The following is a 27,603-nucleotide window of genomic DNA, read 5'->3' as shown; positions in this document are numbered from 1 at the left end:
ATCCTTTCTCAGTTGCTTTAGAAAAATTCGATTTTGTTGTTCATTTTCCCTGGATAATAATAATAATAAATAAGTCAAAACTCCTAAGCTCCTCCCATGTTTCAGTTACTGTTGTTCTAAGTACTATTAGATATATAAGTTCTTTTAATCATTACAATGAACTGATAAGGTGGTTATTATTAACCCTATTTTACCAATAAGGAAACTGAGATGCAAAGAGTTTTAATAATTGCCAAACTGGGGAGCCAGGAAAAGAACTCTGGCATCAAAAGCCACACTCTTAACTGCTATGCTGAACAATCATTTTAGGGGCCAAGAGTCCTCGAAATCATATGGCTGTTGTTGAGACAGTAAGAAATCCCTTTATTCACTACCTCAGAATTGTTGTTGAATGATACCTTTTCGGTACAAGAGAGGATTTGAAAAGCTCTGGGAAAAAGGAATCTTTCCTAAAAGATTGTAACATCAAAAGAAAATGGTTGGCATAAAACAGAGCAGAAAGAATTCTTTCCACTCTGCTGAGGTTTATTTCAAGAAAGACATTCTCATAAAGTGGTCTGTAAATAAGGCACTTGATTTTAAAGGTAGGGGAGGGTTAAAAAGACACTTTTTTAAAAATGATTTGACTCTTCTCTTCCTGAAAGCCTTTCTAGACGGACCTGCTGAATGGGTAGCTTTTGTCACAGCTCATTTCATTTTGGCAGAATACCTCAAGGGTGAGGTCACATATTTTTCTTTTGTTTGAACATCTGAGGTTTCTCTAAGGCTGGATTTCCTGCACTGCAATGAACTTGTTTAGTTGTCTCACTGGGATAATTTACAGTCTCACAAATTGTAAAATTAATTAATTAATAATTTATTTAATTAATAAAAGAAAATTAAATTATTTTTACTGGAAGGAGGATGAAGAAGGCAAGAAGGGATTTTTAGGTATAAGATTTGTAACTGTACTTTGGTTCCAGATGAACATTTTATTTCATTTCTCTTCCTGCCACGGATGGAGCAATTCATCACTAATAAGATTATCTGCTAAAAGTAGTTGCAAATGGCTTAGGAATATATAACCTTAAAACATATTGCTTCATTTGGTTGGTGTAGAGGGTTGAATTGCGTCCCTCCAAAACACATTTTCCAGTCCTAACAACCCCTAGTAACTTGTGAATGTGACCTTTTTTGGAAATGATATCATACTAGATTGGGGTGGGCTCTAAATCCAATGCCTGTTATCTTTGTAATGAGAGGGAGATAATTAGGAATATGGCCATGTAAAGAGGGAAGCAGAGATTGGATTGATGGCAGTCACAATTCAAGGAAAGCCATATATTACAAACGGTAGCTAGGAAAAAGCAAGGAAGAATTTTTCCCTAAGGTCTTCAGCAAGAAGATAACCTTGCTGAAGATTTCTGACTTCTGGCCTCCAGACTAGTTTGAGGATAATTTTCTGTTGTTTTGAGCCACCCAGTTTGTGGTAGTTTGTTATAGCCACCCTAGGAAATATTACCATTGACAAATATTTACCAAGTAACCATGAGGGGCAAGCTCTCACCAATCTACCACTGAACTTAGCAATTGAAAATTAGTTAAGGTATATGGTAAAGTTAGATAAGTGCTAAAGAAATTAGGAAGAAAAAATTTTATTTCTTAAAAAATCTAGGAATATTTTAGGAAATGTCTGCATGATTATGGCCTTAAGTAGAAACAATTTCTCACTTGTGACCCATATGTAAGACTGTAATTCAATCACAGTGATGTTTGGGGTATTAGAAGTGAACAATTCAACATGTAACCACATCCTTTAGAAGACAAGAATTTTGTTGCAAATCAAACTCCTTCTTTACAGACTGTTTTCTGTGCCTGAGTAAAAGGGGAGGACAATGAGATGGGTCAAGTCTTTTCAAGCTTTAAAAAATATATATTTTCCAGCCATTTTTTTTCCTCCAAAGAGAAACAATTAGTCCTTCTCCAAAGATCTCTTAGAACTTGATCTGCAACTTTTATAGCAATTTGTTTCCGTACTCCTCCTTTATAAGAATATAAATTACCTGGGAGGAAGATTCCTCTTTATATTCCCCTGTGTTTTATAGTAGTGATGCTCAATAAATATCTGCTAGATTAACTAACGAATAAATGCATTAGTTAAGTTTACCTCTACTCTTTCTCAAAATGTCTTAAGCTCTTATATCTCCTTATCTTTGCTTTTGCTGTTCCCTCTCTTTGAAGTATATGTGACCCTTGTCAATTTCTCCTCCTCAGTTCTCATGATCCAGTTCAAAGGACACCTTCTCTAAGGCAAAACCGTTTGTATCCACTCATCTTTCATAGCTTATTGAGCATAATTATAATTTTTATTACTTATATCATAGTAGTTACTGAATGGGTCTCTAGATTATACATCCTTGAAGATAGAAGACTGTTTCATTCATTTTTTAATTTCCAACAGCAAGTGTTTGAACACACAGCAGAAACTCAGTAACTGTTAACTAAGTCCACAATTGTCCATGGTGTTCTGTTAGTAAAGGTGATGGATTCATTTATCACCTCTTGCCTGTGCCCTAGTACTATTTCAGCTCTGCTGCAAATATGTCAGAGTTCGTAGATTGTAGTGCTCTTCTTTTGCCATCAGCCAAAGAGTAAGAGGTCAGAGTAACTTTAAATCCTTCCAGAAACACAGAAGAACTCAGAATGAGATATTTACTCAGCGCTCAGATGGATCGTTCTGGAATGAGGAAACTGTCTCTAGGATATCCTTTACTTAGATCCCAAAGATACCAGGGACATACACAGTCCACTCAGATCAACAATTCACAAAAGTGAGCCTAAACTGATACCTTCAATCATCTGGTTGGGACATACTGCCAGACTACCAATTTCAGGGAAAGTGATTCTTTCTACCCCTTTTTGATGTGTAATTTTAATAGAATAACCAGCAACTGACCTACATCCACCGGTGGTCTATACTCAGTACCATATATCTGTCCATTTCTTCTCTGGATTAAATCTCTCTGGACAACCTATGCCTATCTCATCCTAGCTGGTCTCAGCTCTACAATTGATCAGATTTGGTCTTTAGACTACGGCCTGTCACTGAGATGGGGACAGAGATTTGTTACTTTTTTCTGTTTACACAGGGTTTCTCGTGCTTTTGTTTTTGGTTTTATTTTTTGCCATATTTGTATACCCAAATACTACTGTTGTCTTAATATTTTCTTTAAATGCACTCGCTACTTTATTCAAGCAAATGTAGCCTAATCCTAAGCAATAACATCTATTAAAAAGCACAGATTTAATCATATAACCATATTAAAGAGATACTTATCATATACTACTAGTGGTTCTCATGCTACAATGTTCTTGGAACCAAAGTCTTGAACTATTGTTACTTGTTTGTTATATTAATGATATTGAGTTGGTTTTGCTAATTGCTTCTTCTTCATGGCTGCTTTTCTTCTATTTCCTTGTTTTTTGTCTACCCCATTTTAGATGTCCTTCATGTGCATTACGGATCGCTTGCCCTTTAAATGTGAGCCATAGAGCTCAAACAGCTCGACTCCTAGTTCTCACTCTCCCAATAGCCACCTTTGGTTCATTCTGAGCCTCTGTATATTCACTGTAGAAGAAGAGGAGTGACCCAGCTGCCCACACTTTCGGAGGCCCATTGTGATTTGAAGCATATGAATCACTTATATGGTATTAGCTCATTCACCAAGAAAAAAAAACTTCAAAACTTCTAGTCTAATGGTTCAGGAAGTATATGAAACAGTGTATTGAGTAGTGAAATGTAGTATAATGCTGAATTTTTATCAAAATATAAAGTCAAATGTCAATTATATTTTTATTGGTAATATTTTTTCAGTTTTTTTAAATAGAGAAATGTATTCAAATGTTACAGAATAACCATGAATTCAAATTAAAAAAATCTGGAAGTGAGACTCTGGTGTTAAAGTCCTATTTTTTTTTAATATACAACTCTCTCTCAAAAGACCAGCAATACCAGATAGAAGAGTAAATTCATTAAGACCATGGATGATTGCCGTTATAACTGCAGCTGTTGTGTTGGTTCTGGCAATAATCGTCGGTCTCCTTGTTTATTTTTTGGCGTATGGTAAGTATCTATCTCATATTGTTTTGAAAATTTGAAGACTCACTCATTTAAAACCTTGGTATTTTTTAGTATTTCAGAATGCAATTTTCATTTGAAAAATTCATATACATTTGGAAAATGATAATCTTTTATGTATAAAAATTACTTCTAGCATTACAATTAAGCTTAGTTCATTATAATGTTATCTCTCGAGCAGCACAACATGTAATATGAATCAATAGATTCATATCCTATGTCATTTTGTGATTTAATGATATTTAATACACTGACAGTAAAACTTATTTTAGTGGCAACTTTAACTTCAAAGTTAATTTAATGAGAAGGGGGTGCAAAGGTAGTTCAGTGGTAGAATTCTCACCTGCCATGCCAGAGACCCACATTCGATTCCCAGTGTCTGCCTATGTAAAAGAAATATATATATATATATATATATATATATATATATACACACAAAGTTAATTTAATAAGAACGTTGCATTTTATCATCATTTAATTAGAAGCTTAAATTTACCAATTATTACCAACAGGTGATAGTTGGGTTAGCACACAAGTGATAACTATGGTGACTATGGTGACTATGAGAACTTGACTAAAAGGGGTTAGAAGTAGGTATTGTCAGTAGCTATTGAATGTTTAATTCCCATGAGTTCACCAATTATATGGCATTTTTAATATAATTCCCTCTACTTCTTATATTTATGCAATCCAACTAGACTGAAAAGAAACCATCAATTTTTGTTATCCCTTCCAGATCAGAAGGCTCACTATTACCAGGCTTCCTTTCAGATACCCAGTATTGAATATAATCCTGATTTTGCAGTAGAACACTCAAAAAGTGAAACTGGCTTGAAAAAAAAGATCAGTAATGAGGTAAGCCTGGGCTTTGCCAACATCATCTCTACCCCTACAATACTACTGTGAAAAAGGAAGTTAAAGTAAGTAGCTAATTGAGAACATGCCTGTAAAGGGCTGAAAGGGGTCTCCCTCAAAAATATGTCCAAGTCCTAACTCGCAGCACTTCAAGATATGACTTTATTTAGAATAAAGGTCATTGTGTATATAAGTTAGATATGGATCTTGAAATGGGGATACTGAGTTAGGGTGAGCCTTAAATCTAATCATTAAGTTCTTATAAGTGACAGAAAAAAAGAAGAGAAGGTCACACGAAGAAAGAGACAGAGACTGGAGTTTTGAAACCCTAAATCAACTGTGGTAGATTGAATCATTTATCTCAGAAAAGACATGTTCTTAATCTTAATCTGTATTCCTTTGAGTGTGAACCAGTTTGTAAATAGGACCCTTTGAAGAAATATTACCAGTTGAACAAATGGGCGCACTTGTGAATAGGCCTTCTAAAATACTAGTTAAGTGTTGCCGAATTGAATCAGGGTGGGTCTTAATCCATATTACCAAAACCTTATAAAAAAGAAGGCAGAAATCAGAGAAAGCCAAGGAGACCAAGAGCATTGCTACGTAATAGAGGACTGCCATAACCAAAATGCTGCCAGCCTAGAAGAGAGCATGCTTTGTCAAAGCCTCACTTTTGTACTCTTCTAGTCAAACTGTGAGTCAGTAATTCCATTGCTAAGACAACCCATTGTGTGGCATTTTTGATAGCATTTCCATGAAACCAAGGCCATTTTTGGTACCAGAAAGCTGGGTACTATTACACAAAGCCTAAAAATGTGGAAGTGGCTTTGAAAGTTGGTAATGGGTAGAGGCTGGAAGAATTTTGAAGTGCTTGATAGCAAAAGCCTGAATTGCTTTTAAGAGACATGAATATTAGAAGCATTTCTGACGAGGGCTCAGAAATAAGTGACAGCTATAGAGAAAGTTTCTATTGCCTTAAAGAAGACACATAATGTCATGAAGAAAATGTTGGTAGAAATAAGGATATTAAAGGTGCTTCTGGTGAGGACTTCATAAGAAATGATTTGTCATTGAAAACTGGCAATCCGTGTTATAAAATGGCAGAAAACTTGGATAAATTGTGTTCTGATGTTAAAAGAAAGGCAGAACTTGCAAGTGATGAACCTGGATATTTATCTGAGGGTATTTCCAGGTTAATCATGAAATTTACAGACTGTTTTATCCTTGTTGATTATAGTAAAGTGAGAGAAGAAAGGGATAAACTCAGTACTGAACTATAAAGCATAAAGGAACCCAGCAACTGATGATTAGGAAAGTGCTCAGCCTACCCAGTTAGTATGTTCTGGTATTGGCCACCAACAGTTCTATCAGGGCACTTCCTGAGCTCCTGGATAACAGGGCCCCATGCTAAGATTTGGCAGGACAGTCGTTTGCTAGAGAGGTTAGGCCTGTAAACTCACAGGTCCAGTCAACCATCTCAGAAGAAGTCAAGATTAGAAATGCAGTTATCTAGGAAGACTCTGTGGAAAATACTTTTGTCTGATAGCTTGGAACCTCCTAAACAGAAAACTAAGAAGATTTTTGAAAATATTGTGTGAGCAGAAGCACTTCCAGACCGGACTGAAAGGGACTGAGATGAAATGAAATGAAAGAATAATGACTTCAAGGGTAGAATCAAGAAAGCAAAGATCTGGACCAAAGAGCTTGCTTTGGACCAAGAAAGAAGAGCTCCCACTTCTGCTTTTGTATAGCATGTGGCTTTCTCAAGCCATTTGGAGGAGGAGGGCCTTCTGCACCATTGTTTATCTACTGTTCCAAGAGGATAGGAACTATCCTCAGTGTTTAGGAAGAGTTCTGACCTAGTATTTGGAAAGAGTGTGCTGATACTCCAGCAGATGAGGAAAACTAAGTGTTGATCCACTGATTAACACTGAGAATCTAAATTCTCAGATTTTAGAATCCAACAGTTTTCCCTGCTGCATTTCAGTCTTGTTTGAGACCAGTGACCCCCTTTTTTCCTTCCATTTACTCTGTTTTGGAATTGGAATGTCTATTCTATGCCTATTCCACCATTGTTTTTTGGAAACAGATAATTTGTTTTCTAGGTTGCAAAGGTCCACAGATGGAGAGAACAAGCCAGGAAAGCCTCAGGATAGACCAAACCCGTAGCTGATTTTGATGAGACTTTTGGAGATGTAGGAATGGGGTGAGCATTTTTTGCATATGGGAAGGACGTGTCTTTTGGGGGTTCAGAGGGCAGACTGTGGTAGATCATATCATGTATCCGAATAAAAGTCATATTCCTAATCGTAATCTGCATTACTGTGAATACCAACCCGTTCGTAAATAGGACCTTAAGACGATTCATTATTATCAGTTAAGATATGGATTTACTTGTGAATAGTACTTTCTGAAATTCGATTTAGGTGTCACCAAAGGCAATCAGGCTGGGCCTTAATCCATTTACTGGAGGCCTTCTAAAGAATAGTCAGCAGTCAAAGAAAGCTGCAGGAGAACAAGTATATCGATATGTGATGGAGGACTGCCATTACCAAAATACCTCTAGCCCCAGGAGAAAGTTTAGCCTTGTCAACACTTCAATTTTGGACTTCTAGGCTCTCAAACCATGAGACAATAAATTCTTGTTGTAAAGCAAGCCCATTTTGCGGTATTTGTCATAGCATCTCTGGCACACTCAGACAACTAGGAACTTTGTAGGTTGCTGGCAGCCACTAGGGAGAGACATTGAGCAGATTCACCCTCAGAGTCTCCAGAAAGAACTAACCCTGGTGACAATTTGAGTTCATATTTCTTGACTCGAAAACTGTAACAAAATGAATTTCTGTTTATTTAAGTCACCAGGTTTGTGGTAATTTGTTAGAGCAGCCTCAGGAAACTAATGTGCCAACTGTACCAACATTAGTATTTTCAGATAAAAATAGAAAATGCCCAATTAAATATGAATCCAAAGTTTCCCTTTAAATATAACCCATGCAATTTTTTGAACATCCTCATACAAAAAAAAAAAACAACTATTAATTGTTTATCTGAATTAAATTTAACTAGATATTCTGTGTTTTTATTTGTTAAATCTGGCAACCTTATCTACATTAATGCAAGAAGCCTGGAAAAATACACCGGACAGAGAATGATTACACTGGATACTGAGAAACATAAGCCCAACAGAAAAATAATTATCTCAAATTATTAGAGTTATCTAGAATCATAATTCAATCAATCAAGCACAAATAGCATCATCACACACCATTTATTAAGCACCTACCATGTGTATCACCCTGATACATTTTCCATTAGGCAACTTATATAGAATATACTTCTGAAAACATACCACAGAAACACACAGAAGAACGCTTTCACTGAAGACTTTAGTTGAATACACATCATCTACTAAGTCCAACATTTACCAGATCATTCCTGCCAGGCTCAGAAATATCTCTGTAGTCATTTCCCAAACAAAAGCAGAAGCTGATGAAGTGAGTTATAGTATGCAACTGAGTGGGGCTGGCATGTCTTTTCAAAGATTCACCCTAAGGATATGTTGATTAGGGGAAAGAAAAGAGCAGAGTAGAAAATATTTTGCAAAATGAGGTAATATATTAAATTAGAGGGATCCCAAGCTTTGACGTCAGAAACCCCTAGATTTAACCCTTTACCAGCTTAACAACTATAGTTCAATTTCCTCAACCAAAAAAGGGGACAATTTTACCTGAGGATTTTATCTAAGGATTAATTGATATAATGAACTAAAAGTATGAAAAAGTGAGGTCTGAAATGTTAGCGTCTGTTTCTTATACTCACAGACCTTGTCATACATCTTTGTAGAGACTATTCTTAGTTCATGGGTCATAAAAAAACAGGCAGCAAATCATATTGGACCAATGGTCCATAGTTGCTGACCTCCATTTTAAACTATGGGCTTTAGTAATAGCAAAATGTATGCTAGCAGAAAAGACTAAAACCAGTATTTAGCTGGTTTAGAGAGTTTAGAGATTATTTTCTTTGGAAGTCATTTATCAGACTATGTACTCAATTGCCCTGAATAATACTTTATTTATAAAGCTGTGACTTAAAGGGAAACAGCAGGAAATAATGGAATTGGAAAAAGAATAGAAGGAGGCAGTCAGGGAACCTTGCGTGTATGTCTACATACATATAGAATCTATATATATGTATGTACACACATATATATATTATCTAGACATGTATATGTATAAATTTTAATAGGATTTTTCTTCAGATGACTTAGGACTGATTTAATGCATTTTATCATATTTTAATGTGTTGCTTGTTTTTAATTCGTTTACAATAATCATGTATTAGTTTTGTTATATGAATGCACAAGTATGTATAAAACTATTTCCTTAAAACAATTTCCCCTTCACTATCAATAAAAAGAGAAGCACATGGCCATTCATTTTTTAATAACAATTGTTCAGTGAATTTTTACTCACCCAATCTACCTGGTATTTATCTCAGGACACTTCACCAAAGAAAATTTCATAAACCAAATTGGATGAGTGAAAAGCACTGCTTTTACCATGCACCTAGTTTCTCAATTTATCAGATCATCACCTCTGAATTGTGGAACTAATTTGAGACTCAAGTTCCTTTTAAGTTTGGCATATGATCAGTCTTTTTTCTGACAAGACAGCTTGATGAGTCAATGATAATCAGCAAGGCTTTACGACCGGTAAGATTGTGCAAAAAGCTGTGGTTTATCTACAGAATAATTTGTTCTAGGAATTTAACCCACAACACATGATCCCATTAGGAAGATTAAAATGACAAATAAGTGGCATCTGGAATCTCATTGTATTTTAAGTCTTCGTTCTTTACAGTTTTCTTAATGACTATATTCATTTTCAAAAAGTACCAAATAAATACATATTCTCCTGCTATCTCCCACTTACAGTGGGTTCAACATTTGGCCTAAAAGTTTTACTAAAGCCTTAAAAAGCTCATCCTTCAATCATATTGTTGTGGATAATAACACTGTGCTTGAGTACTAGTGAATCGGGAGTGGTTGTAAGTCCATTCATACTGAGTTTTCAAAAATATTCCATCTTTGAGCCTCTAACTGGGTATATTTTATACTGACTATTTAAATGCCTTGATCCAGGCATTTAAACTCTTCATATCAGCCATCCTTGAGTAGGTAACAAGTTGTTCAAATATCAACATCCAATTTTAGGAATGATTTTTAGGAGAATAGGATTATGTTCCAAAATGCTTTCTAACAATAGTTGTAAAAACAGTACAAAGTAAAAGCCATTTGAATCACATCAGGTTTCATTCAAGAATTTTTCTGACATATTGAAATGAGTGAAATTCATATTTAACAAAGTTCTATTCTATTGCCTTTATTTGTTTTCTCAGATAAATAATATATTTCGAAGATCCAGTTTAAACCATCATTACATCAAATCCCATGTTGTCAACCTTAGGTAATCACACCTAATTAATTTATACAATAAAAAAAGCAAGTTTATATTATTTCGTTATTCTTCGATGATTTGCTTTGTTGACAGGTTCTGAAAATCTTAGATATGCCAAAAACAAAAGTAACTTAACAATATTGCATTTACAATATTAAATTTTAGTCCTTCTGCGCAGAGTACATATAGTGAGAGAGTTTCTGATCCTGGGTTATGATGAAAATATTCTACTAGTTGTCCTTTTGAAGACTTTTGTATGTTTGTGAGAGATTTTTACAATAATGAACTGTTTATCTAAATTTTATTTATTTATTCTTTATAATAAACAGCTATTATATATTTTTAAAAACAAGTCTTTTGATTTACTTTTCCAAAAAAGAAGATTCTAGAAGTCTCAGATATTCTTCCCTCTGTGACTATGACTAAATTTTACAAGCAGGGAATATTTCAGCTATTAACCCCTCTATAATAAATACAGGAGAAAACCAATGAAAATAAGATGCATAACACATTTATCTTGTGGTTTCTGAAAGATATGACTAATGACAGTAATAAATTATAACAATATAATTACTCTGGTTATGATCTCATCAATTTATTCCGGTATTTTTGTTTTTTCAGGCCAAGTAATGATGGCTTGAAAACAGATGTATTGCTCCAATTTCAATCTGCTTCAAACAATGCAAATGCAATAAAGAGGAAAGCTAATAATATCTTACATCAGAAGTTGAAATTGGATGAAAACTTCTTGAAGATTGATACTTCATTACCTTATCTTAGAGGCAAGATAAACTACTGCTCTTCTCTTGTTACTTTTATTCTTTTAATAATCTTCTCATCTTTGGATAAAATATCTTTATCTCACCATAAAATGAAACCACTTTTCATTTTTAACTCTTTCTAATTGATAATGAACGAATCCCCTTCTTCCACAATCAACACCAAAGATTATATTCCTTTAGAGTTGTACATTAAACCAAGTATAGCAGTACTTGTTCTTTCTTTTAAAAGATTTTAATGCAGGATATGCAAGGGTAGTTCAATGATAGAATTCTTGCCTGCCATGCAGGAGCCCCAGATTTGATTCCCGGCCCATGTACTTCCCAAGCAAGCAAACAAATAAAAAACAAACAAAGATTCAACAAATGGTGCTGCAATAATGGGATATTTACATGGAAAAATAATGAAATGTGACGTTGCCATACAGCATACCAAAAAAAAAAAAAAGATTTTAATGCAATTGTTTGGATTAATTAAGCATGAATATAAATGCAAACTGTACTATGGTACTGATACAGTAATCTGTAGTGCATGGCTACCCTTCTTGTAATACTTACCCGGTCCGAATCCAGAATGTAAAGGACATAGTTACTACAAAATTAGGGCACAAATATGATTTGGGCTGAAATGGAAGGAGACCTGGCATTTTAGATTACATTACCAATCACAAATTACCAGGAAATCTTCCCTCATTAATCACCCCTGCAAAGTGATACAGAGGGTTAGAGCAGCCATCATAATATTTTAATAAAAGAGAAAATTGCGTTATAGCTTTGTCCAAAATCAGAAAGGAAACAAGGGCTTGAAGATCAGAAATTGAAGATTGTAATATTCATGCAGATAGAACAGAGTAAACTGAATTCAATGCACCTGATCTTAGATAGTAGAGACAAGATTTCCTGAAGGAAACATTTTGTTGAGGAGATGTAAGTGTGTGTGAAATGCTACTTTGATTTTTTAAGAGAAATTTAATTTGGATTTTGAGCTCCTATTAGGCCAAATGGTAGAAACGTAAGCTCAGTCATTCCCGGATCTGTCCCACATTGCCATACACCCTCCACGGCGTTAAGGGACCTACATCCTTCAGTGTTGCTGCATGAGGGTGGGATGTTTAGGTCTTATTCATCATTGGTTCATGCAGATATCTGCTCGTGATCCATCTGTCCATCACCAGACACTCAGTGGCGTGTCTAAGGAGGTTATAGTTGAGTCATCCCTAATTCCCACCAAAAGACACCCTCAGAAAGGCACTTCTTCCTGGTACTCCTGTGTTTTCGTAAGGGTGCCTGGGAATTGCTTTAATTTTTATGTTTTGTTTCTCTTCGTAAAAGACTGCTAATTCCTTGCATGCAGGAGATGCATCTGTTGTAGTCATCATGGCACCCCCAAGATTAGCATAGGGCTCAGAACACCGTAAGAACTCAGTTTAAATGAATGATTCCCTGTTTTACCTTTAAATCTGTAAGCTACCCTAAACCTTCGGAAAGTGAGCAGGAAAACCCTTCTGTTGTTGTTGCTGCTTTCTAAAATTAATAAATAACAAAACACTTGGAAATCTTGGACATTTCCTCTTTCCACATAGAGTTTTATAAATGTACTGAAAAAAATGAGAGGTTGTACAGTTAAACAAAAATTTGAAAAAATAAATTTAGTTTCATGCAGTAAAGTAATATATACAGCACAAGGAAAAATACATATAACTAACTCTAGAAAAAGCTTCAAGTGCCAGTGGAAATAAATCTAGACTGTGACTCAGAATACCTGTGCTCTAACAATAACTACTGTTGTTTACTTTTGGCTAAGTTACTGAAACTTTGTGCTCCAATGACCTTTCTGCAGAATGAAGATAGTAATAACTATGGAAATTGTTATTTTGGGAATTTATCCTTCCCTGAGCCCAGAAAGTTGGAGAATTGATTAATTTGTCCCTTGTAAAAGACAGCTGGGAAACCAAAACACACACAGGGCCCAAACAGAAATACTGGAAAAATTGGCTAGGTAATATCTTAAATTCAACTCAGAAATAACAATACAGAAATGTATTAAGCTTGATCTTTTACAAGTATTTTTTTACAGGATTATAATAAAGCTTTCAGTTCAGTATTCTGGTAATAAAGTGCAAGTTTGTTAAAGGACAGTCTATGTATACCTTGTGTAAGAAAAAATGCAGAAGTAAAAATCTCCATAGGTAATTAGGAGACTTCCATTCCAACACGTATAGCCTTGTGATAATTTCTTCTCATTTTGTAGAGATCAGAATTCTCTCCAATGGCTCCAAATGACTAGGTTTAATAAAAGAAAGAAAGAAAGAAAAGGACAAAAATAGTTGAAAGAATAAATAGGCTGAATGTCGGGTTTTTTTCAAAAAATATATATTTTCAAATATTGTGAATTTTTCTACTTTATTGCCAATTTATAAACTTTCATAAAATTGAGTACTTAGTTTCTTCATTCCAAATATGTCTTTCTTTTTTCTTTTTCTCCTATCATTCAACATTTTAGATTATATTACCAATTTAAATTAAATTACAAAAAATCTACTTTTAGTTAATTATATTTGTACTTTTTCTTCAAAATGTCATCTACTTTTTCTTAACAAATGTTCAAACTTTGCCTCTAGCTCTACGTGAATTATCTTATGTCAAACCCAGATAGCATTTGATAATAGCTTTTATTCTCTGTAGTATAATTTTTTAAAAGTAATATCAGTCCTCTCAAAGTTTTTGACCAGTGAGACTTTCACATTCTAATTTTGATATTTAACATAATTTATAGCAGCTTTATTTAGCATAAGTATAAGCTAACCAAAAATATTAATCTTTAATGCTTAATTTGACCATTTTTGGTTTGGTTCCAGTGAAATATCTTTTTTTTCAACTGGAGTCAATACCTCATCCACTATTGACAACATTTTTTTTGTCAAATATGTTTATTTAGAACAGGAAATAAATCAATCGTTACAAATCACAAATTTTTAAAAGCTGACTGGTACTCATTCTGAACATCACAAAATCCAGAAAAAAAATCAATTTTTATCAGTTGGCTGACACATCTCTGCAATACATTTTTTTTCCTTACATTTTTGGCTGCATACTCTTCGATTTCTTCTCCAAATGACAATGCTTTTGTAATATTTTCTGCAAAGAGAATAAAAAGATAATGCAGACTTTCCACCAGCCTGCTTGGTTGATGTTGAAATTTTATTTTATAATATAGAAATATAGGTTCACAAGGGCCCACAAAAATTTTTACAAAGAATTTTCATGCACCTGCACCTTTTCCTCAGCTTCCCCCAGTGTTAACATCTTACACGACTGTGATACAATATCAGAACCAAGAAATTGACATTGGTACAATTCATAGAGCTTATTCAGATCTCACAGTTACACATGCATTCATTTGCATGCATCTGTGTGTGTGTGTGTGTGTGGTATAGCTGTATGCAATTTTATGACATGTATAATCTTACATAACCACCACCTTCATCAGATACTTTGCTATATCATCTTACGACCTCTTCATATAACCCCTTTATAGTCATTCCCAGCTTCTCTCCATTTTTAAAGCCTGGCACCCATTAATTCATTCTCCATCTCTTCAATTACATTGCTTCATGAATGTTGTATAAATTGAATCATGCCATTTATTCCCATTTGAGATTGGCCTTATTCCCTCAGCATAATATCCTTGAGGTTCATCCAGGTCACTGCATGTACCAGTGGTGCACTCCTTTTTGTTGCTGAGTAGTATTCCATAGTACAGATGTATCACAGTTTGCTCAATCATTCACCCATTGAAGGATATTTGGATGTTTACAGTTTTTCACTATTACAAATGAAGTTGCATGAACATTCATGTACAGATTCCTACATGAAAATGACTTCATTTCTCTAGGATAAATGTTGGGTTGCATTTTGTAAGAAACAAAAAACTGTTTTCCAGAGTAATTTACCATTTCATACAACAGCAAATTATAGGGGATCTAGTTTCTCTGCACCATCTCCAGCATTTGGTATACATGAAATAGTTTGTATATAAAATTGGTCTTAGATCCTCTTCTGTTTTAACTTATGTTTCAACAAATTGGCATGGCATTTCATTAACTAGATGCAGTTTTCCATCTGCCAAACAATATCCTTCTCTGTGTCAATGTTTTTATATTCACAGGCCAGGAATTTCCTGGAGATTACATGTTGTCAGAAAGAATTTTTTAATTCATATCGAGGTCTCAAACTTTTTGTAGATTTTCATTATGTTGCCTTTAAATTAAGATTTTCCTGAATATTTCCGTTCCTTCCAACCAGAAACACTTATAACATGCAGGCGTAATATTTTTACATTTATAATTGTTCCCTTTCTGAGCAGTCATCTTGTGTTTGTTTTTGTTTTATTTCCAGATGTGGATGGAGCACAAGCAGAGCACATTCTGAACAGCTGTAAGTTCAGAATGTTTATAAATCAAAGACTAAACTTCAAAACACATATTTTAATCTTTCTATAATCCCATATTTAATATTTCCTCCAAATATTAAATTATTAAATTCCCCAAAATATGTAATATCTCTAAATGTACAAGTAATGTAATTCTCCTGAAGGTAAAAAAAAAAAATTACTAGCAATTTGGAGTGTTATAGGGACCCCATGGAAATACTCGCTGTTCCTGAAGTCACTGGACTCCCTTGACAATTTCCTTGTATTTTATCTTAATTATCATTTTTTGGCTCATTTTGTTAAAGCAAAAAAATTTTGCTTAGAATTAAATAACACCAAACAACTTTAACGTGTGAATTTTGATATTTGCTATAAAAGCATAATAGTTATAATATTAGACAATCATTTTAAAAGAGTAGAGATGACATTTTTCTGCAATAAGTAGTGTGTGCATTTAGCACTCGAAAAATATCGAATATCACTGGTGTAAACTGCTGCACATAAGAAGCATGACCCAGAAAAATAGGAAACACCAAAATTTAAAATGAAAGTGTAATATATGTACCAGTGAGGGTGTTAAATAGTTTTTATTTTTAAATTTAATCCTTTTTCAATGTAAAGAATCATTACGGTATGTAATGTTAACCTTGATTAAAATTTTTACGGCCAGGTACACCTACAAATGCTTCCTACACTATGTACCAAGCATACCTACAAATGCTTACAGTTCTCTAAAAATAACCATCTTTTCCTATTCTGGCAGGTTGTGGCTTAGGGAGGGAATCTGCACTCTCTTCCATGGAAAGAATTGCAGATGGTAATGTGGCAAGGAAAGCTGCTTGGCCATGGCAAGCCAGCCTACAAATAGATGGCATTCACTTCTGTGGAGCATCTTTGATCAGTGATCAATGGCTCCTGACTGCTGCTCATTGTTTTGACATGTAAGTCTTTCTTCTGACTGACAGGGTCACCGATTCCACTTCTTTCACCTTCATATCCTACAGTTTCTGACCTTTTTTCATTTCCTGTGTGAATATCTTAGGCCTCCCTTTGGTTCCTGTCATGGTCAGGTTTATGTGTCAACTTGGCCAGGTGGTGGTACCTGTTTGTCTGGTTGCGCAAGTGAGGACATTTTATAGAATTAAATCACGATCACGTTGGCTACATCCACAGCTGATTCCATTTGTAATCAGCCAAGGAGAGTGTCTTCTTTAATGAGTGATGCTTAATCTAATCACTGGAAGCCTTTTAAGGAAGATTCAGAAGAGACAGGCTCTCTCCCCGCTTCAGCTGGTGAGCCTCACCTGTGGAGTTCATCCAGACCCTCCATTGGAATTGCCGGCTTCACAGCCTGCCCTATAGATTTTGGACTCTATGTTCCCATGGTTACATGAGACACTTTTATAAATTTTATATTTATGAATATTTCCTGTTGATTCTGTTCTCTAGAGAACACTAGCACAGTTCCCATGATTAAGTACTTAAGAAGAAGTGACAATTATTGAAGAATAGTAGAAAAGATTAGAGAGAGTATCTTCAGCTCTAACTGAGCATACATTCCCCAGTAATCTAAATTTAATTAAGATCATGCCATCACCGTAGAAATTTAAACACGCTCACCAGTTTTCCTAAGATATATTATGGATATATTTTACTCTGTTAATAGTATTTAAATCTGCAAAACTTACATCTGATTATCCCACATGAATATTTTTGGCGCTATGTTCTTCTGAGATGCATGTGTCTTTCTGAGAATTAACAAATGGGCATTGGGAAATAATAAAAAGATAGTCTAACCTTAAAGAATTCATCTAAATTGGGAAAATATTCTGGATAAAATCTAAGTAAAAAGAAAACATGAGAACAATAACAGAATACATGTTATTTTAAAGTCCATGGAACAACTCTACACAAATGGTGAACCTTAAACAGAACTTAAACCATGGACTTTAACTATAAAATGTACTATCATCAATTGGTGTGAAAATTGTTGGTGGTGGCTGGTATATGGGAATCCTGTATTTTATGCATGATAGTTCCCTAAACCCACAATTTCTCTAATGGGGAAAACAATATTTAAAGTATGCTCCAATGTTACCTATCTATACTTATCTATCCTTCCTATCTATCCATCTTCCTCTCTACCTACCTACTACCTACATATCTACACAGCTCTATATTTACATTTATGTAACTGTGCATGGATTTGAGTGTATATTGCATCTGTGTGTAAATATGTGGGTACACATGGCTAATTTTTATTTATTTATATTTTCACCCACTAATCTGCATTATTTTTATAATAAAAAATAACAATCGTGTATTGTTTCTTTTAAAAAATACAACCCCTCTTCCCAGGAGAGTAATTTAAGCTACCTTAGAAAGGGATTTGTTATCAGCTAGATGAAAGCAGAGCAGTCCTAGGGGAGAAGGCTCAAATAAGGTGAGAGGACCCAATTGACCATCACATTAAAAATATGGTCTTCTCACACCCTAATGTTCTAAGCCCAGCCAGAGTCCTGGGCAGTTTTATAGCAGAAATGAACCAACTGTGATCTTTTTAATCTGTGCTCAGTTACAAAAATCCCAGACTATGGATGGCTAATTTTGGAACAGCCTTGAACTCTCCATTGATGAGAAGAAGAGTGCAGTCAATCATCATTCATGAAAAGTATGCTGCCCATAAGCACGATGATGACATTGCTGTGGTGAAGCTTGCTATTCCCATAACGTTTTCTGACGACGTGCACAGAGTCTGTCTCCCAGAGGCTACTTTTGAAGTCTTGCCTAAGAGTAAAGTGTTTGTCACTGGATGGGGAGCATTGAAAGCAAACGGTGAGTATCACAGCAAAACAATGGAAGCAAAACAAGAAATCTATCCTTCATTTGAATGGAGATATGAAATAAGACACAATATCAGAATTGTATATAGAATAAGAGATTAAATTGAGACATTCCATGACACACGTGGCAAAAACAACAAGCAAAAACCTAGATATATTGAATTACGAACACTTTGGTTGTACTATACACAATATCTACGTTTAATTGCATTTTTATGGATTATTTGGAAACTTGTTATTACTTTATTTTTAAAAATTGTTTGAAAATATTTTAGCATAGTTTATTTTTCCTTTTGTTGCTGTCCTTCATACGTACAGATTCTCCTGTGGCTATATGATTTATAATGCATGTAATTTGTGAGCAATGGTAATCAGCTTCTGTAACGTGTAATGCAAAAAACAGAAATAGCCTTCTGAGCATTCTGAATGGACTATTCTTTACCTGACATAAAATATGAAATGGGGTGGGCCGCGGTGGCTCAGCGGGCAAAGTGCTTGCCTGCTATGCCGGAGGACCTCGGTTCGATTCCCGGCCCCAGCCCATGTAACGAAAACGGAGAAACAAAATACAATAAAACAAGAAAATGTTTAAAAGATGTTTCCCTTTCTTCCTCTCTTCCTTCCTTCTATCCTTCCTTCCTTCTCTCTGTCTTTCCTTTAAAAAAAAAAAAAAAAAAAAAAAAAAAAATATGAAATGGGACATTCTGATCCATGTATCTGTGGAATGTATCTTTAGCCTGAGGCTTCATATATGTGACAAGTAAGACATTTATCACATTTAATAATACATAAGCAACTATAAAGATGGATAGACCTTTAGTTCCTGAGTCTCCAATTCCTGCTATAAGGATGTCTTTTGGTTGGCTCATTTACATATGGTTTCTGTTCTCAAATGTCTGTGTCTTTCAGGTCCTTATTACAAAGTCAAGTCTTTATTCACTTGCTCAAGCATAGTTTTAATCTACTGAGTCTTTATCCACAGAAGTCTTTGCTCCCTCCAACATACACTAAAAATTCTGACACTGGTTCTAGATTGCTGCAGTGTTCAGATCATCCTTAGAACCCTCTTCCTCATCTCTGTGGGGCAATGACCAAAAAGAAAAGGTGACGACTATGAGGGGGGATGAAATCCTTTAGGAATAGAAAAAGCAGTTCTTCCTGGAAGGAGAGACAGAAATTCTTCCAGACTGTAATTAAATTTAACACAGTCTCCTCCCAGGACATAGTAAAGGAGTGATTTAGGACTTCGTCATGAATCAGTGCTCGATAGTGTGCAGATTACTGTGCATTGAGCTATGAGCTGTAACAACTTGAAAAACTTTCAGAAATAGCATTATGAATTTGCAGGACATGAGTTTAAGGTTAAATATTATCGACACTTTATTATGTTTTTTTTCTTATGTTTTGAAACTGAGACAGGGAAATGATATTCATGTTTTTCTTCTCTTGCCTGCCAAGATTTTTCCAACAATACTTGTTTAGAAACATTGCAAAAGTGTTTTGCAAAGAAACTTCTACTTCTTGGATATATTCTGCCCTGTAAAGCTAATATATAAAGTAGCTTGCTATAGTGTTAAGCAGTTGAACTGACTTTCTTATTCTTCAGATTAAAAAACTATAAGTATTCAAAATTTAAATCTCAACACCCTAGACCAGTTAGTTTAAAAAGTGGCGTGCAAAAATAACTAGTGTTTGGAATAAAATTGATTAAAATCTCAGAATGCCTAAATTTTAAAATGATAATTACAGACAACAGAAATAGATAGTATTTAATAGTGCTGAAGCACCTACACAAATAATTTAGATTACTTTTAAAAAATATGTATAAAGAGAAGATGGTGAGAATATTCTATTACTGGAAGCATTTAAAACACAATCAGAGATGAAGAGAAAAGAAATGGTCATGTAGTAAATTTTCTATTCTTAAAAGTGATAACTGAGGTGCAGAAACTCCTCAGAAAGTAATCTTTCAGGAGTGTAAAGAAGTTGGGCTTGTTTTTCTAGAGAGATGGTTAATCCTAGGTCAGTGAATTTATCAGTTTTAAGCAAAATAATTAGATTTCTGTGCAGTGGGTGACACCATCCCTAAAAATCTAGATCTCCTCTTCTAAAAGCTTTATATCACCATCCATCCCTCACACTGAAGAGACAATTTCCAACCCTCAACATCAACTGATCCAAATGGATTTTAAATATATAACCCTAATTTCTATAACTCACTCTAATAGCTTCCGTTTATTGAGAAATTAATATGGAGCAAGGTACAGTTACAACTGGTTATATCCTTTTTTTTTTTTCCAACATGGCTAAGCACCGGGAACTGAACCCGGGTCGGCAGGTGAGAACTCTGCCACTGAGCCACCATTACCCACCCTACATTCATTATTTTTTAACCTTCACAATAAACATGTGAGATAGGTATTATTGTGTCCTCTTAACAGGTGAGTAAAATTATGTTTAATGAGAATAAGTAACTTGCCCAAGGTCACATAACTCATAAATTATGCAAATTGTTCAAACTCACATCTGCTGCTTCTACAACGAGAGTCCATAAATATAAAATTGTTCTGACTCATCATTTTAAAACTGCCCTCTCTCACCCTCTCAATTATCATTGAACCTTGTTTAGATTTCCTTGGCTTCCTAAGCAAATACTATGCAATGGGGAGGCTTAGCCAATGATAACTTAATGGCTCTGGTTCTGAGGCTAAGAAAAGTCCAAATCAAATCATCTTCAAGGTGATGCTTTCTTCCCAAAGACTGGCTTCTAGGACTGGTTCCTAGTGATCATTGATTCTGAGATCCTTTGTCACACGGAATGCACATGGTGGTCTCTCTTGGCCTCTCCCTTCTCTTCTGGGTTCCATTGACGTTCAGCTTCTTATTTCCCCTAGCTCTTTCTATTTCAGTCTGAATTTCATCTTAATGAACTCCAGTAATAGGATTAAGACCTATCCTGACAGTAAGCCACAGCTTAACTGAAGTAACCTCATCAGGTCTTACTTATAACAGGTTCATACACACAGAAATTGATTAAGTTTAAGAACATGTTTTTCTGGGATATGTACAACTTCAAACCACCACAAACTTTTTATAAACAGAGCATCCATCTCTACGCAAAGAATTATTACACTCTTTAAAATAGAATATCTTAAAGGAAGATGAGGACAATATAATGGTTTAAAAGCACATCAACTGTAACTAAATAACAACTTTCAAATAATAATAATTAAATGTATGGCTAGTTAATTAAACATGAGCTAACTATTTTTTATCCTGGTATGCTATTTATCCTGGTGTTTGTTTTGTACTGTATGTTGAGCTATTATTAAATCAAACACCATCCTTCTTGTGAAGCAGTAGTATTTCATCTATCCAGTATTAAAGTTACTTCCTGGTGCTACAGCCTTGTTATATACTGCTCTTCTTAAAATATTGTCAATTCATAAAATATTTGTGCTCTTTGTAAAGTGATGAAACAGATTTCAAGGAAAGGTGGTAAATGTCATAGATTGTCCCATGTGGTGAGAAATGTCCTGGGTTTTAATACTAACTTTATCCCGTATTTAGTTATGTGATCATAACAAGACTCCTAACCATCTAAGCTTCAGTTTCCTCACATTAAAGAGTGTCATAGCTATCTTTGTTGGTTGTTTCACGGATGAAACAAAGTAGTGGGAGTAAAAGTGCCAAGAATGCTACCTAGCACAGAGAAGGCAACCAAGGCACGTAACTTGCATCTAGACTCTGTGATACAGCCCAAAGTCCTGCAAATTCAGAACATATGTTTCATTGCAGGCCTGTCTTTTATAAGACATGACAAATAACTATCTTAAGTAACATCCTGGAAATTCTTCAGTTATTTATTTTTCCCTCTTTAGGTCCTTTTCCCAATACTCTTCGACAAGTTCAAATAGAGATCATAAGCAATGATATATGTAATAAAGTTGATGTATATGGTGGTGCTGTATCATCAGGAATGATATGTGCTGGATTCCTGGAAGGAAAATTAGATGCCTGTGAGGTAAGAATAAACTCAAATACACAAAAATGACTCTGTTGAATGGGTTTGGCCTTACTGACCACAGATCAATGCAACTTCATGAGACTTCAAGAAATTAAATTGTGGAAGGGAGAGAACAATGTAATAAAAAAAATAATAATTTAACAGCATTCCTTAACACCCATTATTGTCCAGAACCATGTGTAAAATATGTCAAATATGAATTCTGATTAGAGAGCAGGACTGGAAGCAGATAGTGGAAACCAGTCCAGGTAGCAATCATCACTTCAAACCATAACCAGTAATGCATAGATAGGCAGTTATTGCTACTAACTGTGAGGTGCTGTGGAATGAGGACTGCAGATGTCTCCATAGTCAGTGGTGGGTCATCCCACCAGAACCCCAATCTCTGACTTTAAATAGTGTACATCCAGGTAGAATTACACTATCTTGAAACAAAAAGAATACATATTTACTTATACTTATGCATATAAAAAAGTTATCTGACTTACTGGTCATATCCACAAACTATCTAGGTAGCATTTTTTTTTCAACCACATACAACTTCATTTTAAACATTAAACATTTGAGGAGCGTACCAGTTTTACAATCTGTCTATTCAAAGGACTACAAATAAATAATGAAAACAATAAGCACTTGACATAGCACATTTGAAACTGGGTCTAGCATTTTAGGAATTCTTTGAAGGATTAGGAATGGCTTGAGAATTTCATGTGTATGAACGCTTTTCTTTATGTAAAAGGAAAGGCACTACTATTGATATGCCATTGGCTGTTGGTGATGTAATGGTAACACACATTCACTCATTTATTCATTTAAAGTTTTTGTGAGTCTATTTAATACTGGGTACTAAGGAAGTTACTTAAGGGAACACAAAGTTTAAAAAAAAGTCATGATCTCTTTACACAATGAATCTACAATTTAATAACGTAGCACACAAGTAACTAAAACAAACAAACAAAAAACTAGGAGTTAGCTAGTTCTCTGGAATGCAGTTTCCCTGCTCTCCCTTCCCGGAGGAGAAGGAGAAGCAAAGTGATCCAAGCTATAACTGGATCATATGACTTTAAAGGAGGAACATAAATATACATATCTTTCCATTGGATGCTTTTTCTTGGGCTCATGCTCCCTTGCTTCCTTTCATCTCTAGGACAATAAATTAATAAAGGTGTTTCCTTAGGATAAACCTAAGGAAAACTAGCTGAGAATTCATTTTGGTGTAGGTCAGGGTTTTTACATTCCCACAACTGAACACTGGAGGTTGCTAAGAAGTATGGGAAGAGAAGGGAAGGGCAAGGAGCTGATAGGACAAGGTCCTAGGACCGCTCCTGCTTCAAACAGAATAATTTATCTTATAAAAAATTCTGTGCTGGTTTTCACATAATATTTCTTTCTAATGAATTGGTCCATTGTTAAATGATAAATTTAAAACTGATTGTTTAAACATTGGGCTAATGCTATCAGAGAAGTCTTTATGATTCATATGCCTTAAACCAGGTCATTAGAGACAAAGATTCTGTCTCAATTTGAGAGCAAAATACTTTCAATAAAAAATAGCGCATTTTCTTAGAGGGTCCTTTGTTTATCTTCCATTGCCCAAACCTACTGCTGCACAGGAATCCAAGATGCCTTGTCATTAACTTGTGCTAGTGGAACAAGGCAATTCAGATTGAAAGCAAGAGATAAATTAGTCTCTAATAGAGTTAGGACAGCTTCACTGGAGGCAGCCTTTTAGTTGAGCCTTGAAGTCATCATTTATTTAAGAATTGGCTGCTTGGGCTCAGTCTCAATTTGTGGTTATCATTTATTCAGAGCAAAACTAAAAATGGCATAAGGATGAAACTGAAACCGTGGCTTTATTCACATCACTTTCCAGATGAAGGCCTTAACAGAAAATATGTATTAAACTCATTTATCATAATAGTACTAATTGTAAGTAAGATAGTATTAATTGAACATTTGATTCAAGATACTGATTTATTAGACTTTCAAATGTCAATTAACTTATTTCTGACACTCTTTACTTATCACATTAACCATAATATTTTCTTCTTCTCCAGGGTGATTCTGGAGGACCTCTGGTTATTGCACGTGACAGAAACATCTGGTATCTTATTGGAATAGTAAGTTGGGGAATAGACTGTGGAAAAGAAAACAAGCCCGGAATTTATACCAAAGTGACTCGTTATAGAGATTGGATTAAGTCTAAAACAAACATCTAATGAAGCAATCACCTCTATATCCAAGATAGAAATGTCATTGGCAAATCGTCCAAACAGATTGTGTTTAGTATGTGTTGCCAGGTGTTTTGTCATCAAGTTCAAGATCTGACAATTAACCATGTAAATGCTTTCACATCATCTGGAGTATTTTGCTCACCGTGAACATAGAAGATGCTATCACTTTGCAATGATCTGCTGCTGTTGAAAAATGTCGCTGATTACTGCCTTGCTCATCTTGCTACTACACAGTACTGATTTTAGAACAATTTAACAGTTTAGTCAGTTAAGTACCAATGGGCCTAACGTTCTCTTATTTTTTCACTGACAGAGCACTCTGCCCTTCCCTGATGACTTTACAGTTTTGTCTTCCTCATCAAATAATTAAGAATCTGTACATTCATTTTACAGACCAAATCAAAGTAATTAACACAAATCATGGGATTGGGGTGGGGAGCCTGGACATGAAACTAGGATATGAGAGAGAGCCCTATTGTGAGGTCTTTTCCCTTTGCCCACATATATGCATTTAACCTCTATTTGAAATTTAGAAAAAGGTGACATTTCATTTACACCTAATAAAGCAGAATTGAAACTGGACAATTGCACTAATGTTTTTGTTTATTGTTTTTTTGGTGAGTAATAAGTAAATCCTTGGCTAGACACCAAGAGAGTTAGAAATATTGTCTAGCATAGGATTCTGCTCTAAACTGTATATCTTTTAGTACTCAGAAATTAAAGGCAAAGCTTCTTGGCCTTTTCATTAAGTGGAAATGGGAAGAAGAGGCAAAGAGTCAGTGAGAAGGAGCCACTTTCAGCTCCATCTCTAAAAATGGGAGAAGTTCCAATCCTGGTGCAAATTTATTTTTCACTTGTTACATTATGGGTGATTTTTAAAGCAATAGATTTCTCTTCATTTTATTTTTTAAGCAGTTTTATTTTCAGTAAACTGTAGAACAATTATGGAATCCACAGAATAGAATACAATATTCATTATATATTTATGCACAATTTACATAAGAAGCCATATTTCATTTGATACGAGATTTGGTAAAGAACTTATATAATATTTAGATGTTCTGTTAAAATAGGATGCATTCTTTGCAGAATGGTATTATAGACAATATTTAAATAAGCATGAGAACATATTTTGATTGGTTTAATTATTATAATAATATGCTCATATTCCTCTGTATTTAAATGCATATTTTGTAGTATTTTACATGACAAAGGATTGGTATTCAACAAAAATATTTTTCTTTATCTGATTCAGTGCATCTAAACCTTTATATGCTTTTCCCCACTTCTTTTCCAATTAATTTGGTTAATGAAATAACTGCTATGTTAAGATTTTCTTTTATGTTTTATATCAAATAAGAATCTCTCTTGCCCCACATATTGTATTGTATACATTAAAATATATTTATGCTAATAAACTCAAACTCCTTCTCTTTGGATAATCACCATAATGCAGCATTCCTCAATCTTGGCATTCTTGACATTTGGGCCCAGATCATTGTGAAAGAAAAGAGTGGGACTCTTTTATTCATCATAAGATGTTTAGCAATATTCCTTGCCTCTGCACTATAGAGAGCAGTAGTAAACCTCTCCCGATGCCTACCCCCAAGTTTATGATAAAACAAGTCTCCAGAAATTGCCAAATGTCCAGAAGTGCAGGAGTGGGTAGGAAGATCACTCTCAGTTTGAAAAACACTTCAATTAATAAAAAAATCGTCACTGTTAAATATCATGTAAGTCATGATTTTCTTACATAAGACATATATCTTTCTTCTCCCCCATTTTTATAATGTTGATGCATTTAAAATGCTAAAGACTATCTATCATTGCCACTTCCAATATCTATACAATCTTAGGCTGGAGGCAGAAGGATGTTCAAAGGCTAAGCTGCTACAGGCAGATAATTCTTATTTATGTGTACAAACACACACACAGTTGAGTTATTGTCAAATGCCTAAATCCTGCATAACCCTACCATGTATACTCTATTTTGCATCCTCTGAATGTGTTAGAAAATACTGCTTGGTTTATGTATTCAGCTAAGGTGAAGTGATTCAGCCCACCATCCTCCAGCATTGCAAAGTGGAGAATATAAAATTACCATCCCTAAGCACTTACAGCTGCACTGTCCAATATGGTAACCATTAGCCCAAATGGATCTACTTAGATTTTAATTAATTAAAATGAAATACAATTGAAAATTCAATTCCTTGGTCACATTAGTTACATTTCAAGTGCAAAATAGCTCATATATGAGTTGTGATTACCACACTGAGGAGCACAGATATAATATCAACACAGAAAGTTCTATTGGACATCAATGATCTAGAGTATTCACGTATTCATTCATCTAACAAATATTTCTTGAATCTTTTCTTATGTTAGGCACTGCTCTAAATATTGGGTATACAAATGTGGATAAAACCAGGTCCCTGTTCTTAAGACCACATAAAGAGGTGAGAGAGTGTTTAATAAGTGCTTCTGAAAGCAGCAGACCCTCTGGGGGTTGTGGTTGGCCAAGCTTAGCACAACCACTTGTACACTTTCCTTGACTTTAATGGCTCTGGTCCACTAGTGTAATGGGCATCTCTGTATGGGGTAGAGCAGACCCACAGGGGACCCATAGGTGAGAATGAAATGGTCAGAAACTGGTTTCTCAATATACCCTAGAAGAAGATCCCAGAATTTCCTCGATTGCTAGTATATTAGAGAATCAGAAAGAGTTTTGTGCTGTTTTGTAAATCAAGAGGAAATTTCTTACTACCCAGAGAGTTATATCAAAGGCAATCCAATAAAACAGAAACCACTAATGGAGTATCAGAGTGTTTTACCCACAAAGGTTAAAATAACAGATGTTTTA

General features: G+C 34.8%; 1 protein-coding gene across 1 annotated transcript in view; it reads left to right on the top strand.

The window, feature by feature from the left end:
- The window catches only part of LOC143663414 (transmembrane protease serine 11G-like), a 28,784-nt gene extending 3,930 nt beyond the window's left edge, over positions 1-24,854 (top strand). The window contains exons 2-10 of the mRNA XM_077137092.1: positions 3,981-4,102; positions 4,854-4,972; positions 10,370-10,437; positions 11,050-11,210; positions 15,606-15,644; positions 16,403-16,580; positions 18,215-18,474; positions 22,364-22,506; positions 24,567-24,854. Coding sequence (XP_076993207.1) covers positions 3,981-4,102; positions 4,854-4,972; positions 10,370-10,437; positions 11,050-11,210; positions 15,606-15,644; positions 16,403-16,580; positions 18,215-18,474; positions 22,364-22,506; positions 24,567-24,728 — 1,252 coding nt within the window. The 3' untranslated portion in view covers positions 24,729-24,854. The remainder of the gene's footprint in view (positions 1-3,980; positions 4,103-4,853; positions 4,973-10,369; positions 10,438-11,049; positions 11,211-15,605; positions 15,645-16,402; positions 16,581-18,214; positions 18,475-22,363; positions 22,507-24,566) is intronic.
- Positions 24,855-27,603: the final 2,749 nt, after the last annotated feature.

This window comes from Tamandua tetradactyla, chromosome 19 (genome assembly GCF_023851605.1).
Source record: "Tamandua tetradactyla isolate mTamTet1 chromosome 19, mTamTet1.pri, whole genome shotgun sequence".
NCBI lineage: Eukaryota > Metazoa > Chordata > Mammalia > Pilosa > Myrmecophagidae > Tamandua > Tamandua tetradactyla.
The sequence above is the reverse complement of the archived record's forward strand: the minus strand, read 5'-3'. Positions and strand labels throughout refer to the sequence as shown.